This window comes from Azolla caroliniana, unplaced genomic scaffold, assembly GCF_043228905.1.
Source record: "Azolla caroliniana isolate FFs.n. ecotype wild unplaced genomic scaffold, voAzoCaro1.0.p SCAF_9, whole genome shotgun sequence".
In the NCBI taxonomy this organism is placed as follows: Eukaryota; Viridiplantae; Streptophyta; class Polypodiopsida; order Salviniales; family Salviniaceae; genus Azolla; species Azolla caroliniana.
Window position 1 is genome coordinate 16,725,084 of NW_028230444.1, and position 19,555 is coordinate 16,744,638.

Sequence of the window (19,555 nt, forward strand, 5' to 3'; positions counted from 1 at the left end):
AAGGCCTGATTAGCAAACCCTCTATTTTGACCCAGAGTCAATATATGCATAGGACCAAGTTCCTGCTTCTTGACTTTATTGGAACTTAAGTCTTCGAAAAACTTTAGCTAGGAAAAATAAGCAATATAAGTTGATAATCAAATGGTTTAGTTAGATTAAGGGGTGATTAGCATAGCAAAAGAGTTCATTAGGATGGTGGTAGTCACAATAGGGTCCAATTACTTTTAAGATAGAAAGCCATCAGTTTTAATATGAGAACTATGTTCAGTGGGCCTCATCACTCTTTCAAAAGAATCGTCATATATGAATACATTATATGAATGTCAAACTTACATGAATATATCATTTTATGAATTACTTCCACACTCAAGGTTCATGCTACAGATATTACTCATGTAGATGTATGTTGTAGCATTTCCTTCATCCAATTGTATCGCATGCTGAAATGCCACTTTTCCCAATTCCAAGTTCCCCCACTTTTGACAAGAACCCAACAAAGATGCCCATAGTGGAAGATAATCCAAGTTAGGCAACTTTGCAATCACCTCTGCAGCCTCGTGAAAACGTCCAGCTCTGCCAAAAAGATCGACTATACAAGCGTGGTGCTCTAAACTTGGTATAACACCATATCTCATACTCATGATCTCAAAATACATTTGACCCTTCTCCAGTAAACCTTGATGACTACATGCATTAAGTATAACATTAAATGTGACCACATTTGGCTCTATACCTTCTGATACCATTTTGTTAAATAAGTCGTTAACGATTTTTTCCTCTCCCATTTGAGCATATCCAGTCATAAGTGTTGTCCACGAGACTACATCACGAGCCCATCCAAGCTCATTGAATACTTCTTGCGCTTTTGCAAGGATACCACATTTTGCATACATATCCACTAATGCATTGCCAACTGAAATGTCTCCATCTAGAAGACCCTTCTTGATAATTAGAAAATGTATTTCTTTACCCTTTTCGATGGCTCCTAAGATACCACATGCTTTCAAGATGGATCGAAATGTAAATGCATCCGGGAAGAGACCATCATTTTGCATTAGTCCGAAATAGCATAATGCTTTCTCCTCATATCCATGTTCAACATAGCCAGCAATAAGGAGACCCCAACATCGTACATTTCTATCTTGAATATTATTGAAAACTGATTCTGCTTCAAAAAGGGCACCACATTTTGCATACATGTCAATCAATGCGTTTCCAACCAAATAATCCTTCTCGAACGATCCTTCTTTAATTAGTTTGGTGTGTATAGATTTGCCATTGTGAATCACCCCTACGTTTCCACATGATTTTAATACAGAGATAAAGGTAAATGCATCTGGAGAAACACCCTCATTTTGCATTTTTTTGAAATTGAACAATGCTTCTTCATCATACCCATGATGAACATATCCAGTTATTAATACTGTCCATGAGACGAGGTTCTTTGATTGGATTGAATTAAACACTTCTTGTGCTTTTACAAGCAGCCCACAATTGGCATACATTTCAACTAGGCCACTGCTAAGCATAACATTGCTTTCCAACAAGTTTTCTCTTATCATCTTGTTATGCATTTCTTCACCTTTGTCTATGGCTCCAATGCTACCACATGCTTTTAAGACGCAAAACAATGTGACTACAGTTGGGATGATACCCTCCTTTTGCATATGTTCAAAGCAATTCAAAGCTTCCCAACCCAATCCATTTTGGGCATATCCTGAAATTAATGCAGTCCAAGAAACCACATCATGGACTTGTATCATATTGAATACCTTCGTTGCTTCCATAAGAGATCCACATTTTGCATAAGCATCTACTAATACACTGGCAACCAGAACATCACTTTCCAATAACAAACCATCCCCAACAATTCTCGCATGAATTTCTTTGATTTTTTCAACTAACCATACGCTCCCACAAGCTTTCAACACACAAACAAACGTGAATGAATTTGGACAGATTCCTTCACAATACATCCGATCAAGCCCAAGAATTCCTTTCAAACAATCTCCATGTTGGGTGTGTCCAGACATCAAAGCTGTCCAGGAAATCACATCTCGGGTTTGGATCTCATCAAACACTTCTTGTGCTTTTGCAATTTCACCACATTTAGCATACATATCAACTAATGAGTTCTTAGTAGAAACACGTTGATCAACTAGTCCTCTAGCCATGTGAGAATGTATCTCTTGGCCTTTATCAATGGTGCCTATGTTACTACATGCTTTCAGAGTGCAAACAAAAGTGACTACATTTGGATGGATTCCTTCTAGTCCCATCTTTTCAAAACAATTAATGGCATCTATACTGTGTCCATAGTTTGCGTAACCCATGATAAGGGTACTCCAAGTGACAACATTCCGGATTGGAAGTTGCTCGAATACTTCTTGTGCTCGTGTGAGTAAGCCACATTTGGCATATAAACCGACCAAAGCACTACCTATATATATGTCTTTTCGAAGAAAACCTTTCTGAAGAATGTGATCATGTATTTGGATACCTTTGCATAGATCCTTCCGCTTGGAGCAAGCAATAAGCAATGCTACAATAGACTTAGGTGTGAGCATTACCTGCCTAATCCTCTATTTTGTCATTCATCAGCCCGCCCTAATCTTTGTTAAACAGGAAAAAATACGGATCAGGGTTCTGGTTTCCTGATTCCACGCGAGAGGATCCTTGAAATGCTCTGCCCAGATAAATCCCATGGATCCTCTGACGTGTTTAACCAATATAAGAAAAGCAATACACGTATTCATGGCCGTTTCATTGATGGGCAATATGTTTTCCATGGCTCAAACAGTTGAAGACTGTGGAGGATGATCTGGAAGATGGAAATCTAAAAGAGAGATAGATTAAACAGTATGTAAGAATAGAGGCCATCAATATACTGCATAAATAGGAACCCCGCAATGCTCTCCTAGTGTTCTTTTCCTATATTTCCCCGGAATTCCCCTAATGTTCTTCTTCCTAACCCTGCATGTTTCCCCCGGATGGATAGTAAACATGGAAGATTTGAGTTTTGTACAATATATGCTCAAACAGCCCATATAATTGAGCAAAAAAAGGGATGCCTTAAAACCATATAATTGCTCAAATTGGAGATTTTAGTGAGAGGGGATCGATCCAGCACAAGCTTTTGGGCAAATAATAAAATCATTATGGCGCACTATTATGGATCGAACTAATGATGCGCAAAAGAGCGAGAGATGACAAGAATGCACGCTCCCTTCCGCCACACTCGGCCACAACCGAGTCTAAAATTGAAACACAGAAAAAACGGATAATGAATGCACGACACAGAGGAGAGAAAAGAGTACACAGGATGTTTACGTGGAAAACCCAAACTAGGGAAAAACCACGGCAGCCCACAGACTGCGAACTATCACTATATCACGAAGATTACAACAGTGAGCTCACGGAGGCAATGACCTCGTGCTCACGATCTTCGCCACAGGCGGCGGTTACAACAGAGGCAACGACCTCTTCGTTTCTTTCTCTCTCTCTGTGTGTACACTGTTGCACTCTAATCTTGAACTAACAAGAATGACAACACCCACAGACATGAACAACAGTTTGCCTTAAGTCATATTTATACTAAAATGACTTTTCGGCTATTTACAAATATAGCCCCGATGGACTCTCAGAAACATTTTTACGAATATGTCCCTTCATCCGGTGAGCACTCTTCACTGGGCCTGCATCATCCGACGCTTGTCGGGCACTCATCATCCGGTTCTCACCGGGTCATCTGTAACCGGGCACTCCTCATCCGGTTCTCACCGGGTCTTCATCATCCGGTTCTCACCGGGTCATTCGTAGCCGGGTACTCCTCATCCGGTTCTCACCGGGTCATCCGTAGCCGGGTACTCCTCATCCGGAGGGACCTGTTTCGTAACAAACTCCCCCTTCACTCCGGCATGAGGTGTCTTACTAATCCGACCCGCTTCCGACATGCATCCAGCTTGTCAGGTGTCAGTACTTTGGTCAGCATATCTGACCCGTTCTCGGTTGTGTGGATCTAACTTTCCTCTCCGGTCCTTAGCTACATGCACGTACGCAAGACACCCGAATACCTTCAGATGCCAGTAGGACACTTCCTTACCGGTCCAGACTCTCTATGGCGTGTCTCCGTCCAAGGGTACTTAGGGTGATCTGTTTATCACATATGTCGCCGTCAACAATGCCTCAGCCCAAAACTTCTTGGGTAGTTTTGCATGCGCCAACATACTCTGGACCCTCTCCATTATGGTCCGGTTCATCCTCTCGGCCAGCCCGTTTAGTTCCGTCGTCTTCGGCACGGTAAATTCGAGTCGGATTCCCTTCGAGTGACAGTACTCCTCGAACTGCCCCCGGTATTCACCTCCGTTATCTGCTCGAACCGCCTTCAGCTTCCGGCCGGTTTCTCTTTCCACTCTCGCGTGGAGCTCTTTGAAGACGGATAACACTTGATCCTTCGTCTTCAACAGTGTGGCCCACAGCTTCCGGCTATGGCCATCTATGAACGTCACGAAGTACTACGATCCTGCATGTGACTTCGTGTCCACTTGACACACATCAGTATGCACCAACTCCAGTGGTGCATTAGGTCTCATCAGTGGCCTCGATCGGAAGGAGGTTCGGTTTTGCTTTCCGGCCAGACAATCAGTGCACTTCTCCAAGTGCACATTCTTCACTGGAATGAGGTTGTCGTCTGCAAACCTCTTCATCCCCTTCTCGCTCATGTGACACAGCCTCTTGTGCCACAACTCACCGGTAGTGTCGGATGCCATGTTTACTTCCTCCGGACATAACCGGGCATTCATCAGGTACAGAGTGTTGACCTTCCGGGCCCGAGCCACAATCAGGCTCCCTTTGCTGAATTTCATAACACCGTTCCGGATGCTACCCGTGTAGCCTTGATCATCTAACCAACCGGCTGATATTAGGTTTAGACAAACCTCCGGAACGTGTCAGACATCCTTAAGCAGCAGCTTGCATCCGGTTGGTGTTGTCAACCACACATCTCCTATGCCGACAATTCGGCATGTACCTTCATTCCCCATCCGGACATAGCCGTGATCACCAGTTGAGTAGGATGAGAAGCATTTCTGGTCCGGGGTAAGGTGGAACGACGCTTCGGAGTCGACCACCCAGGTCATCTCGTCGCCGGCAAGGTTTATCTCACTCTCCTCGGTGATGAACATCAACTCTTCTTCACTTGCCGCGATTGCCGTCGTTCCCTTCCGGTCCGGCCCCCTCCAGTCTTTACCGTTCCGGTCCGGTGTCCGCTTCGAATCGGTACCGTCGGTTTCCTTGTCTTTTCGGAAATGCCGACAGTTCTTCTGGAAGTGTCCCGGCTTGCCGCAATAGAAGCAAGTAGGCCTCCCCCTTGACTTTGACCGTGTCCCCGACTTTTCCCGGTTCTAGGGGCTACGGTTCCTTTGTCTTCCGCGTTCCGATTCGGTAAGGAGCGCTTTGGAGTCGGAGCTTGTATCCTTATCTTTCCGACGCGCCTCCTCATCTAGCAAGCTCGACTTCACTCTTGCTAGGGATAACCGTTTCCCTTCCGGCCCGGCGTTGCCCAAGGTGACAACCAATGTCTCCCAGTTATCTGGGAGGGAACCGAGCAGGAGTAGTGCTAGTACCTCATCGGCAAGAGGTACTTCCAATGATGTTGTCTGGTGGATCAGCCCCTATAAGGCATTCATGTGCTCCGCCATGCTAGAGCCATCTTGGTACCGCAGTCTTACTAGCTTCCAAAATACCGACACTTGATTGACAACATTTTTGTTCTGAAACATAATGCCGATCTTCTCCTAGAGCTCATGAGCCTTGCTCTCTTCATTGACGTTGTTGTATAGGCTCATGTCGATGAAGCATTGTATGTAAGCCGTTGTCTTCATGTGCATCACCTCCAATATCGCGGCGTCGATTTTGTTCGGTCTCTTGTCCTCGAACTGAATCGGCAGCCAAAGGTCTTTAACCACGAGCATGTCCCTCATCTTCGACTTCCACACCGAATAGTTGGAGCCGGTGAGCTTGAACATGCCTCCCAACAAATCGTCCATTTTTCTGTGTAACCTTGCTCCGATACCACTTTGACAGGAATGCACGCTCCCTTCCGCCACACTTGGCCACAACCGAGTCTAAAATCAAAACACAGAAAAAACGGATAATGAATGCACGACACAGAGGAGAGAAAAGAGTACACAGGATGTTTACGTGGAAAACCCAAACTAGGGAAAAACCACGGTAGCCCACAGACTGTGAACTATCACTATATCACAAAGATTACAACAGTGAGCTCACGGAGGCAACGACCTCGTGCTCACGATCTTCTCCATAGGCGGCGGTTACAACAGAGGCAACGACCTCTTCATTTCTCTCTCTCTCTCTCTCTCTCTCTCTCTCTCTCTGTACACTGTTGCACTCTAATCTTGCGCCAACAAGAATGACAACACCCACAGACATGAACAACAGTTTGCCCTAAGTCATATTTATACTAAAATGACTTTTCGGTTATTTACAAATATAGCCCCAATGGACTCTCAGAAACATATTTACGAATATGTCCCTTCATCCGGTGAGCACTCTTCACCGGGCATGCTTCATCCGGCGCTTGCCGAGCACTCATCATCCGGTTCTCACCGGGTCATCCGTAGCCGGGTACTCCTCATCCGGTTCTCACCAGGTCATCCGTAGCCGGGTACCCCTCATCCGGAGGAACCTGTTTCCTAACAAGAGATTGAGGAGAAAAATTGATTACGGGTGCTTAACCACATCGACCACCCCCTAGAGCAAAGGGAACGACCATCGGTGTCTCATGCCATTTAGTATTACCTCATGTTATACCTTGGTAGTTGAATAAAATATCTGAAGAAGAGTGAGCTTAGACTATCACCAAAGTCTTAACAATGACTCGAGATGTTTTAATGAAGGGGGATAGCAAGTCCTCTTTATATAGCCCATCATCTAAGACTCCTAAACCACCATGTGTCATTAGACCGGGTTGGATACCTAAATAAGTCGTGCAAGTCCCTCCACCGAACACGTGCAACGTAGCAGAGTCAACGTGTTGTCCATTGGCCAGAAATATAAATACAAAATATGTAAACTCGCCGGTAGGTAGAAAAGTAGGTGAGGAAATAGGTAAAACTAAAATAGTTGAGTTTTTGAGCCCTCACAATCAATCGATGGCTCGGCTCTGTCTAAAGAAGAAAACTATATAAACCGAGATATGCATACCTCGAGGGGGAAGATACCTAGATCATTTAGCAGGATTAATATCGTAGCACGGAGCTCTACACAAAACTGTTTCCGGCTGAGAGCCATGTACTATAATCATTGTGAGCTTTCTCATTTAATATAAATCTCGCTCTTACTGTTCCTTCATCTATGTATTTCCCCCGTACTCGTAAACCGAGCTACATCTACGTCTACCGGGTTGTAGCCAGTGCACGTTCCCCGTTCCACTAATGTCTTCTCGGTGTAGAAGAAGCCTCCACGTAACACGACCCCTTGATACCGATAGCTTGTGGGCTCATCGAAGGTGTTTCCTCCAGAAATGGTTAACACAACGATCTCATTCAATCCGGCGAACCTTGCCGTCGCGACACAATAGGAAAAAGAGCAATCCAAACCCGTAAAACCGTAGCTTTCATGTTAGAAAGGGAAGAGTCAAATGGCTAAACCCCTAAATCTTTAATTTTCTAAAAAGGGGGAGGTGCCATGTGTCGAGACCGAACCAAGATGGATCGGTCGCAAGTCGAACCAATGCACATCAAGAAGGGCTAATGGAGCGGTTTAGGGTTGAACCAAGAATGTAACTAAACATCCATAAACAATTATGTATAAATAAACCTGATTGCGAATAGAAGAGGAATCCGAATGAATTCGGTTGTAGACGTGTACGTCACAATATATTGGGATAGGAATGTTTGTGTTAACGTGTTTAGGGGACAAAACAAGCATTAAGTGTAATGTTCATCTAAAGTTTGGCTATATGGTACAAGAGAATATTAGTCAAGACTGAAGAGAACACAACAACAAACAAACAAAAGAATGACCAAGTTAATCTTGAAAAGCATATTCATTCATTTCCTGTTGAGAAGTTGTAAGCATATTGACATGACTAAAAAAATTCGTTTTAAGGGCTATTAACACTAAGAAACGAGGAATGTCCTCTCTGTTGAAAGTTACATACACATACATACTTTGATTGTGTTGAGCTTCTTTTATTCTGGCCCAAGTGTTTTAAATAAGACTAGGTTGATTTAGGGCTTTGGATGTAAGGTAAGATGGTAAAGATCGTCTGCAGTATTGGAGTTGAGAACTTTATAAATGCAACAAGGATCGAAATGACTGACCATAACCATGGTTGAGAAAAATGGTTGGCCTCAAATTCCACATACCAGTCAACCCAATGGGAGGAATGGTGGGCTAGTCTATCATAGACCATCTCTTCCCATTTTTCCAAGTGAGGTTTCCTTGACATTGATGCCCCCTGCACATGTTGTTCCACATGTCGATCAACTTCTCGTCATTCCTGAGGCCGCCATTTACTATTACATTCGCCTTTGTCAAGATGTGGACATCATCTTCCTTCTCAATGAGCAATGCCCATGATCATTGCATACCTCGCGAACTCTTTTTGTTGTTTATGGAGGCTTGTGTTGGGGCTTTGTCCACTCAAGTGGAGCCCACAACATTGAGTTGGCTGAACGCCGAATAGGCTTAAGGCAAATTATAAGAAAAGTTATAATTAGTTGTATTTATATTTATATATATATGTATGCGTTTTTCTTTTTTGTATGTTTTCTTGGGTGTGTCTTTTGTGTGTGTGTCTGTGTGTGAACACAGATATAAACGTTGGACTACAAGAAGACAGAAAGAGAAAAATAGAGAATAGAAAAAGGGAGAGAGCGTGACCTATTTTTTTACATAGAAAAACAGAAAATAGAGTGAGAGAAAAACAGAGAACGAAAGAGTGAGAGCAAGAGGAAGAGTTTTCTACCAAAGTGCAAAAGTGGAGACCTCTCTACGAGGGGTTGTTCGTGCTATCAGAGAACCACGATTGAACAACAACTATCCTGTCTACTTTGCATCAGGTTTCCTCGTTTCATGTTTTTCCTTGTTTCCATTTTTGTTAGTTTTTCTATCCACCCAATTGGGTGAGGAATTGTAATCATGGCTACTGCCTTAGCATATACATCCCTCTAGTCGAAGCTAGAGAGGTTGTATTCGTTTGTACTAAAAAAAATAGTGAACTTGTTTTGAACCCGAAGAGGTTCCATGGTTTTTTCCTATTTTGGGTTTTCCACGTTAAAATTTTTGGTGTACTCTCATTTTTGTCTTGTGGTTTCATCTATTGTTTAATTTGTCTTGATTGAGTTGGTAGTCCAAATCATCCCGATTCGGATTCATATTCCTAACTAATGGTATTATGTTAGAAATTGGCGCTTTCAAAACCTTCACCTCTCGGCCACAACCGAGGAAACACGAGTCAATGCAGCAGTAAATCGAAAACACAGAGAGAGACTCGAATGCACAGGGTTTAGCGTGGAAAACCCTAGACGGGAAAAACCACGGGAGTGCAAGACTCCAACTATCACTATACGCAGGGAATGTACAATGGCGAGCTGCAAGGCGACGACCTTGAGCTCGCTGTCCTCGCCACAGGCGGCGGTATTACATAGAGGCGTCGACCTCTTCCTTTCTCTCTCTCTCACTCTCTCTCTCTAAGTGGAAAAACAGGAAAAATGAGCAACAACAACAAAACTGTTTGCCCTAAGTCATATTTATACACATATGACTTTCGGGCTATTTACAAGTATAGCCTAGAGGGCCCTTGGCAAACATATTCACAAATATGTCCCCGCATCCGGATCTCTCTCCGGGTACATTCGTCATCCGGCTCCGTAGCCGGAGTCTTCATCATCCGGTTCCGATACCGGGTACTCCTCATTCGGGTCTTCATTCCCGATTCCCGGACATCTGACCATCCCATCCGGAGGGACCGTAATCCCAACAAACTCCCCCTTCACTTCGGCATGGGATGTCTTTCCAGTCCGACCCTCTTCCGGCACGCTTCCAGCTTGTCGGGTGTGAGCACTTTGGTCAGCATATCTGACCCGTTCTCGTCCGTGTGGATCTTCGTCAGCACGAACTCCTGGTCTTCTATCCTTTCCTGGATCCAGTGATATCTTCGCTGGATGTGCTTCGTCCGGGAGTGATAGGCCGCATTCTTCGCAAGGTGGATGGCACTCTGACTGTCGCAGTAGAGTCGGTACTCCTCCTGCCGGATACCGAGATCTCTAATGAAGTCCTTCATCCATATTATTTCCTTGCCGGCTTCAACAGCCGCCATGTACTCCGCCTCCGTGGTTGACAACGCAACCGTCTTCTACAGCCTCGACTGCCACGAAACAGCTCCCCCTGCATACGTCATCACATACCCTGATGTGGACCGGCTGGTATCTGCATCAGCCGACATATCCGAATCGGTAAAGCCATCGAGTTCGGGCTTACCGGAGCCGAATCGGAGGCACACGTTTGCCGTGCCCTTTATTTAGGTATCGGAGTATCCACTTGGCCGCGTTCCAGTGCTCTTTGCCGGGATTGCTCATGTACCGGCTCACCACTCCGACTGCATATCCTATGTCCGGTCTTGTACACACCATTGCGTACACCAAGCTTCCGACGGCAGAGGCATATGGTACTTTCATCATGTCCTCCTTCTCAGCCTTTGTCTTGGGGCTTTGCTTGCTGGACAGCTTGCAGTTTGCCGGGAGGGTTGACCCGACCGGTCTTGCTTCCGACATGTTGAACCGGTGAAGCACCTTTGTCACGTACTTCTCCTATGACAGCCACAACTGCTTCTTCTTCCGGTCCCGGATGATGTGCATCCCTAGTATTTGCCTCGCCGGACCCAGGTCCTTCATTGAGAAGGTTCGGTGAAGCGCTTTCTTCAGCATCCGTATCTTGACCTGGTCCCGTCCGACGATCAACATGTCGTCCACGTACAAGAGGAGTATTAGAAAGTCTCCTCCTTCGAACTTCTTCACAAACACGCAGTGATCGGATTGCGTTTTGTGGTACCCTTCGTCGGTCATGAAAGAGTCGAACTTCCGGTACCATTGCCAGGGAGCCTGCTTCAGTCCGTAAAGGCTCTTCTTCAACCGGCATACCAAGTGCTCCTTCCCTTTCTTCTCGAATCCTTCCGGTTGCTACATGTAGATCTCTTCTTCGAGGTCACCGTGAAGGAATGCCGTCTTCACGTCCATCTGTTCTACCTCGAGGTCCATGCTTGCCGCTATGCTCAACACCGTCTGGATGGAGGTCATCTTCACTACCGGGGCAAATATCTCGTCGAAGTCGATGCCCTTCTTCTGCTGGAACCCCTTCACCACGATCCTGGCTTTGTATCTCGGGGGGTTTCCGGCATCTCCCGGTTTCAGCTTGAACACCCACTTGTTTCGAAGTGCCCGCTTTCCTTTCGGCAACTCCACAAGTTCATATGTGTGGTTCTCATGCAGGGAATCCATCTCCTCCTGCATGGCACTTAACCACCTGCGGCTATGGGTGTCAAGCTTTGCTTCTTCAAAACTCTCCGGCTCCCCCTCGTCGGTTAGCAGCACGTGCTCTGGTTCCGGAAATCTCTGGGGGGCCCTTCTCTCTCTTAGAGGATATCTCCGTTCCGGAGCTTCGGTAACCGGCTCCTTCGTTTCCTCTTCATCCGAATCCATTTCGGGATCGGGGCCGGTTCCGGTATCAGTTTCATCTTCCTCGGCCAGTTCTGTTTCTTCACCGTCTTCGGCCGGATCCTCGAGTGCTAACCGGTCCCTTGCCGGTCGGGACTGCTCCTCGTAGAGTTGATCCTCACCGGTCGACTTGGAGCTCTTCATCTTCTTCTCCGACTCCTAGTCGGCGAGTGTCTTGTCCTCCATGAAGATGATATCACGACTCCGGAATATCTTTTTGTCGACCGGGTCCCATACTCGGTAGCCGAACTCGTCATCGCCGTAACCGAGGAATATGCATGGCCGGGTCTTTGGATCTAGCTTTCCTCTCCGGTCCTTTGCCACATGCACATATGCGAGACACCCGAACACCTTCAGATGCCGGTAGGATACTTCCCTACCGGTCCACACTCTCTGCGGCGTGTCTCCGTCCAAAGGTACTGAGGGTGATCTGTTTATCACGTATGTCGCCGTCGACATTGCCTTAGCCCAAAACCCCTTGGGTAATTTCGCATGCGCCAGCATACTCCGGACCCTCTCCATTATGGTCCGGTTCATCCTCTCGGCCAGCCCGTTCAGTTTCGGCGTCTTCGGCACAGTAAACTCGAGCCGGATTCCCTTCGAGCGACAGTACTCCTCGAACTGCCCCCGGTATTCCCCTCCGTTATCCGCTCGTATCGCTTTCAGCTTCTTGCCGGATTCCCTTTCCACTCTCGCGTGGAGTTCTTTGAAGACGCACAACACTTGGTCCTTTATCTTCAACGGTGCCGTCCACAGCTTTCGGCTGTGGTCATCAATGAATGTCACGAAGTACTGGGCTCCGCCATGTGACTTCGTTTCTACTTGACACACGTCAGTGTGCACCAACTCCAATGGTGCGCTACGTCTCGTCGGTGGCCTTGAGTGGAAGGAGGTTCGGTTCTGCTTACCGGCCAGGCAATCGGTGCACTTCTCCAGGTGCACATGCTTCACTGGGATAAGGTTGTCTTCTGCAAGCCTCTTCATCCCCTTCTCACTCATGTGGCACAGTCTCTTGTGCCACAGCTCACCGGCAGTGTCGGCTGCCACGTTCAACTCCTCCGGACACAACCAGGCATTCATAAGGTACAGTGTGTTGACTTTCCGGGCCCGAGCCACTATCAGGCTCCCCTTGCTGAACTTCATTACGCAGTTCCGGATGCTACCTGTGTAGCCTTCATCGTCTAGTCTCCCGGCCGAAATCAGGTTCAATCGAACCTCCGGAACGTGTCGGACATCCTTCAGCAACATTTTGCATCCGGTCGAGGTTGTCAACCACACGTCTCCTATGCCGGCAATCCGGCACGTACCTTCATTTCCCATCCGAACACAACCATGCTCACCGGCAGTGTAGGATGAGAAGTATCTTCTTTCCGGGGTCAGGTGGAACGACGCTCCGGAATCGACCACCCAGGTAGTCTCATCGCCGGCAATGTTTAGTTCACCTTCTTCGGTGATGAGCATGATCTCCTCTTCACTTGCCGCGAGTGCTGTCGTTCCTTTCCGGTCCTGCCCTCGCCGATCCGAACCATTCCGGTCCGTGGCTCCCCGGTAAGCACCGTTCCGTTCCGAAGACTTCTTCGAATCGGTGTCGTCGGCTCCGTTGTCTTTTCGGTAATGCCGACAATTCTTTCGGAAGTGCCCCGGCTTCCCACAGTGGAAGCATGTGGGCCTTCCTCTTGACTGCGACCGGGTCCCCGACTTCTCCCGTCTTTGCGGACTCTGGTTCCGTTGTCTTCCCCGATCCGATTTGGTAAGCAGCATCTTCGGATCGGAGGCCGGTTCTTTATCTCTCCGACGCGCTTCTTCGTTCAAAATGCTTGTCTTTACCGTTTGTAGGGACAAGTTATCTTCGGTGCAGGAGGTGCTGAGAGTCACCACCAAGTTCTCCCAGCTTTCCGGCAATGTACACATCAGCATGATGGCTTGCATTGCATCCTCCAACGGGAACTTGATCGCCGCAAGCTGGTTCACGAATCCCATGAACGTGCTTACGTGTTCCACCATACTCTCGCCGTCCCGGTACTTGAGGTTCACTATCTTCCTCATCAGGGAGGTCCGGTTCAACACATTCTTCCTCTCGTAGAGGCCCGACAGCTTCTGCCACATCTCATATGCGTTGGTGTCGTTCGCCACATGTTGTAGAACGCTCACGTCGACGTGTTGCCGAATGGTTGCAACGGCTTTCCGGTTCAGAAGCCTCCATTCCGTCTCAAGTACCCCCTTGGGTATTTCCGACCTGTCGATTGGTTCATACAGGTCCCGAACAATGAGCAGATCCTCCATCTTTATCTTCCAGTCGGCGTAGTTCTACGCATTCAGCACCATCATCCCCGGCTGCCCGCTGCTGCCGCCTTCCATTTTCTGCACTGCAGTCGCTCTGATACCAGATTGTTAGAAATTGGCGCTTTCAAAACCTTCACCTCTCGGCCACAACCGAGGAAACACGAGTCAATGCAGCAGTAAATCGAAAACACAGAGAGAGACTCGAATGCACAGGGTTTAGCGTGGAAAACCCTAGACGGGAAAAACCACGGGAGTGCAAGACTCCAACTATCACTATACGCAGGGAATGTACAATGGCGAGCTGCAAGGTGACGACCTTGAGCTCGTTGTCCTCGCCACAGGCGGCGGTATTACATAGAGGCGTCGACCTCTTCCTTTCTCTCTCTCTCTCTCTCTCTCTCTAAGTGGAAAAACAGGAAAAATGAGCAACAACAACAAAACTGTTTGCCCTAAGTCATATTTATACACATATGACTTTCGGGCTATTTACAAGTATAGCCTAGAGGGCCCTTGGCAAACATATTCACAAATATGTCCCCGCATCCGGATCTCTCTCCGGGTACATTCGTCATCCGGCTCCGTAGCCGGAGTCTTCATCATCCGGTTCCGATACCGGGTACTCCTCATTCGGGTCTTCATTCCCGATTCCCGGACATCTGACCATCCCATCCGGAGGGACCGTAATCCCAACATATTAGAGTAGAGGTTCATACCTCTACAAAGACTTGGAATATGGATGAATCATTAGACTTGGAATAATTGTAAGGGGAGGTCTAAATCTAGATGTTAAGAAATGGAATGGCAAGAGTGGTTGTAATGCAGCGGAAGGTGAGCATATGGGTGTGTGTGTGTGTGTGTGTGTGTGTGTGTGTGTATAACAGCAGAGAGAGAGAGAGAGAGCTCAAGAGACAGAGATAGACAAAAGTATATACGATATTAACAAGACGAGATACATCCAACAATAACTAAATTACAATGGGTTGGTTTATATACCAACTAAGCTAGGGCAAGCGCCCTTTCTACTATTTACACAACTAGCTTGGAGTGTCCATGAGCTAGTGTGAAACCTATCTATGGGAAGTTGAGTTCGATTCTCAACACGCCCCTTCGAACACAACTTCCATCTGTCGGAAAGTCATTCGGTTCATACTTCAACTTGTCTAGGCAGTTGTGTTGTGTATTGCGTAGCCTATCCGTGTTGCGTTTGTGTATGTTGCGTCTACATCTACGTACTCCCCCTCAAGCTTGGCAATGTGGACGTCGTGAGACGAAGCTCCGAGGCAAATTGCCCGAGCTTGTTGATGCCTAAGGCCTTCGTAAAGATATCCGCGACTTGTAGGTGTGTGTTGATGTGTTGGTGGTCAATTTCTCCGGCCTAGACGCGCTCACGGATGAAGTGGTAGTGCACTTCGATATGTTTAGTCTGCGTGTGAAATATGGGGTTACGTGCGAGGTAGATACTGCTCATGTTGTCGCAGTACAGGCATATTGGATCTTTGATGGGTACGCCCAGCTCTTTTAGTATACGCCTAAGCCATACAGCTTCGCATGCAGCGACAACCGCGCCCCTGTATTCGGCTTCAGTGCTCGACAGTGCGACTATCGGCTGTTTCTTGTTGCTCCAGGAGATCGCTCCGCTGCCGAGGGAGAAAACGAATCTGGATGTGGATCGTCTATCCGCTTTGTATCCTGCCCAGTCGGCGTCTATCTACCCTTCAAGTCGAATGGTCGTATTCGACTTATACAGGATGTCGTGATCCATTGTTGTACTAACATACCGTAGTATCCTCTTAGCATAATCGAGATGATGGTTACGCGGATTCTGCATGAATTGGCTAAGTAGGCCGACCGAATAACTTAGGTTGGGTCGCGTAATGGTGAGATATATCAAGCTACCGATCAGTTGGCGATACTGAGTCGGTTCAGTCTCGACCGTGCCAAAACTGGCATCAATCTTGATGTTGCGATCAAGAGGGGCAGTCACAAGTTTGCACTTTGTCATTCCAAATTTGTACAGTAGGTTGAGGACGTAGTGTCGTTGTGAGATCATTATCCCGACTGGTGTCCGAATTACTTCAATACCTAGGAAGTAATGAAGCTCGTGTAGGTCTATCGTTTCGAATATGTCGGAAAGAAGAGATTTAACTTTGCTAATCTCGGCAAGATCCTTTCCTCCGATGACCAAATCATCCACGTACAAGATGATGATTATCGGGCTATCCAACTCGTTTCGGATGTACAGGGAAGTGTCAGATTTTGACATCTGAAATCCGACTTGATGAAGATACTACGTGATCTTTGAATGCCAAGCACGTGGTACTTGTTTGAGGTCGTAAAGTGGCTTCTTGAGTCGGCATACGGCGTGTGGATGAGTATGTGATTCGAATCCAGGTGGGTGTGTCATATACACTTCTTCTTCTAGCTCACCTTGGAGGAAAGCGTTTTTCACGTCCATCTGATGGAGGTGCCACCCTTTTGTTGCTGCTAGCACGATTACGGTTCGTACTGTCGTCATCATTGCCACCGGGGCAAAGGTTTCTTTGTAATATATGTTGTGGGTCTGTGTGTAGCCTTTTGTAATGAGCCGTGCTTTGAAGCGATTTATGGAACCATCAGCATTGTGCTTCACCTTGTAAATCCACCTGCAACCAATTGGTTTCTTATTTGCGGGGAGAGAAACAAGATCCTAGGTCTCATTTTTGCATAACGCTTCCATCTCCTCATTCATCGCGTTGAACCATTGCGGATCCTTTGTGGCTTCGGAAAGTGTTTCCGGTGCCTGTACTGACGCTACCTTCATCATGAATGCGTAATGATATGCCATGTATTCGTCATAGCCGTAGCGGTTTACAGGGTTCTTCCCGCGCATGGATCGGCGTGGCTTGTCATTTGTGGGTTCTAGGGGTTTCTTCACGCCGTCCGTGTGGATGTCAAGGCCTTCGACCTCACTGTTGAGATCGAAATGATCTTCATACTCCTACATTTTCGCCTTGCCTTTGTCTAGCAGTGGACTCGTCCGAGATGTGCTTTGATCACTTGGGGGCTCTTGTGGTCCGCTTAACCATGTCGAGATTGGACTTTCTTTGTGCATAGGTGTGAGACGATCTTCAGCTTCTATTGTTATTTCAGTGTCATCCGCATCAAGCGAGGTTGGAGTCGAAGTATTCTCCGGTACGTACCAGGATGCATATTCATCGAAGACTACATCTCAACTTGTTCGAACCTTACAGGTGGATGGGTTGTAGCATTTGTACCCCTTCTGTTCGAGTGAGTATCCTACGGGGATACATTTCTCCGACTTTGGGTCAAGATTTTGCCACGTATCTGTCAGGAATATGTACGTAGGCGATAGAGTCGAAAATGCGGACATGTGATAAGTCCGGCTTCTTTCCAAAGAACTTCTCATGAGGAGTTATGTCGTGTACTCCTGAGGTTGTGCACCTATTCATGAGGTATACGGCCGTGTTCGCCGCTTCTGCCCAGTACGATTTCGGCAAGTTCTTCTCATTCATCATGGCTCGTGCGACTTCTACTATGTGGCAGTTTTTAAGCTCAGCTACGCCATTTTGCTGAGGTGTATGTCGACACGAGAACTCTCGTCGGACTCCTTGCTTGTGGAGATATGCCGAGAACTCATCTGAAAAATATTCTTTGCCTCCATCTAATCAAAGGTAGCATACATGTCGACCCGTGGCCTTTTCCACTTCGGCTTTGAATTTCTAGAAGTGGCTGAACACTTCACTCTTTTGCTTCATTGGATAAACCCAGGTATTTCTGGAGAAGTCATCGATGAATGTGACATAGTAACGGCATCCGCCGAAAGTAGCTGTTTGGCCTGGTCCCCATACATCTGAATGTATGACATCCAGGATCCCTTTGCTTACATTCCGCTCTTTTGGGAATGGATGACGGCGTTGCTTTCCGAATTGGCATGCTTCGCACACGCCCGTGATCTCCTTTTCTGTAAAGTTCGGGAGTCCGATTACGACTCCTTTTGTCTACATGTTCTGAAGCTTCTAGAGATTGATGTGGCCTATTCTCTTGTGCCACAACTTTAAGTCGGTTTCGACTTTTTGGTCTTTTGTGTACATGGCCGACTTTACTTTGCCATCTTTGGATGAACATACAACCTTCTCGTCTGCCGTGAGCTACGATTTGATCACCTTTTTCAATGAAGCACCCATCGTTGTTAAAGTGTACCTGCATTCCTTGTTCTACAATCTGGCCGACCGAGACTAGCTTTTTCGTGATGGTGGGAACATGCAGTACGTTCTTGAGGTAGGTCTGTTCGCCGTCGTTTCCGAATGGGACATTCCCGATATGTTGTATTGGATTAGTTGTATCATCACCTGTTTCGACATATCCGGGACATTCGGGCTTCCGTAATTCCCGAAACCAATCTTCATGGGAAGTCATGTGATTGGAAGCTCCCGAATCGACAAACCATACACTATTAGGATTGGAGGCGCTGGTTGTCGCAAATGTAGACATCGAGTGTGCTTCGTGCTTCATTATGAACATTCCGCCATGGTCGTCGTAGTCGGAGTTTGTGGTGTATTTCGTGAGTTGTCAACCTGCCTCACGTTTCTTCTTCCGGCACTCTTCTTCGTAGTGGCCGGCTGGGTTTTCCGTAGTACCCGCACTCAACTGGGTTTCAGCGATTGCTCGGTCCGGCGTTATGACTCCCCCTTCCACCAAGCTCTCTGGGCCCATTCCTATTCGCTTGCCACTGGTGGGAATTAAGTCCTTGATTCCGTTGATCATTGTGGCCTTGTCCGAAATGACCTCTGTTTCCACGACTGAAATCTAATCTATTATCCAACTGGGAGTAGAGCAAAGGACCATCTGATGCGTTGTTCCTTTGTCGAGCGTGATTCTCTTCGACCAGCAATATCGATTGAAGGTCAAAGAAGGAGGGAGGGTTCTCCCTTGCGAGAATAACCGATCTAATTGTGCCGAAATGTGGTGCTAAGCCTCCGAGGCATATCTGCACCAGTTCGTCATTGTCAATGATGACATTGATCGATCTGAGGGCGTCACATAGCTCCTTGATCTTCAAGGCATAGTTGCTGATTGACATGTCCCTTTGTTAAAGATTGTTCAGCTCCTGTCGAAGTTGGAGCTTTCGTGCGGCCGTATTGGCTGCGAAGATCTTCTTGAGGTTTTCCCACGTCTGCTTCGGTGTTTTAGCCTCTCGAATGTAGCCAAGCATATGATCATGAACGCATGATGCAAGGCAATACAACACATGCCTTGCGGCCAGCTCCCAAGTGGGATAGTCAGCGTGTGTTGGGTTGGGGTGTGATTCGTGAGCTCCTTCAATGTAGCTCCAGTAGCCTTGTCCGACAAGATATTGATGCATCTTGTATTCCCAAGATGCAAAGTTTGTTCTGTCGAGCTTCTCGGTAGGAAGAGTGCTTCCCATTTGATTATTCATGGTGATTTCTTCTCTGTAGATGGGCCGGCTCTGTTGATCGTCGGCGTGTAGTACAACACAGTCGAAAAATGCTTGATCAGGCAACCACACGCTCTGA

The 19,555-nt window shown here is 47.0% G+C and overlaps 1 protein-coding gene across 1 annotated transcript; it reads right to left on the reverse strand.

The window, feature by feature from the left end:
- Nucleotides 1-347: 347 nt before the first annotated feature.
- LOC147860269 (putative pentatricopeptide repeat-containing protein At3g15130) lies at nucleotides 348-2,033 on the reverse strand. The gene has a single exon (XM_087324102.1). It carries the CDS (start codon nucleotides 2,031-2,033, stop codon nucleotides 348-350), a length of 1,686 nt encoding a protein of 561 aa, XP_087180228.1.
- Nucleotides 2,034-19,555: the final 17,522 nt, after the last annotated feature.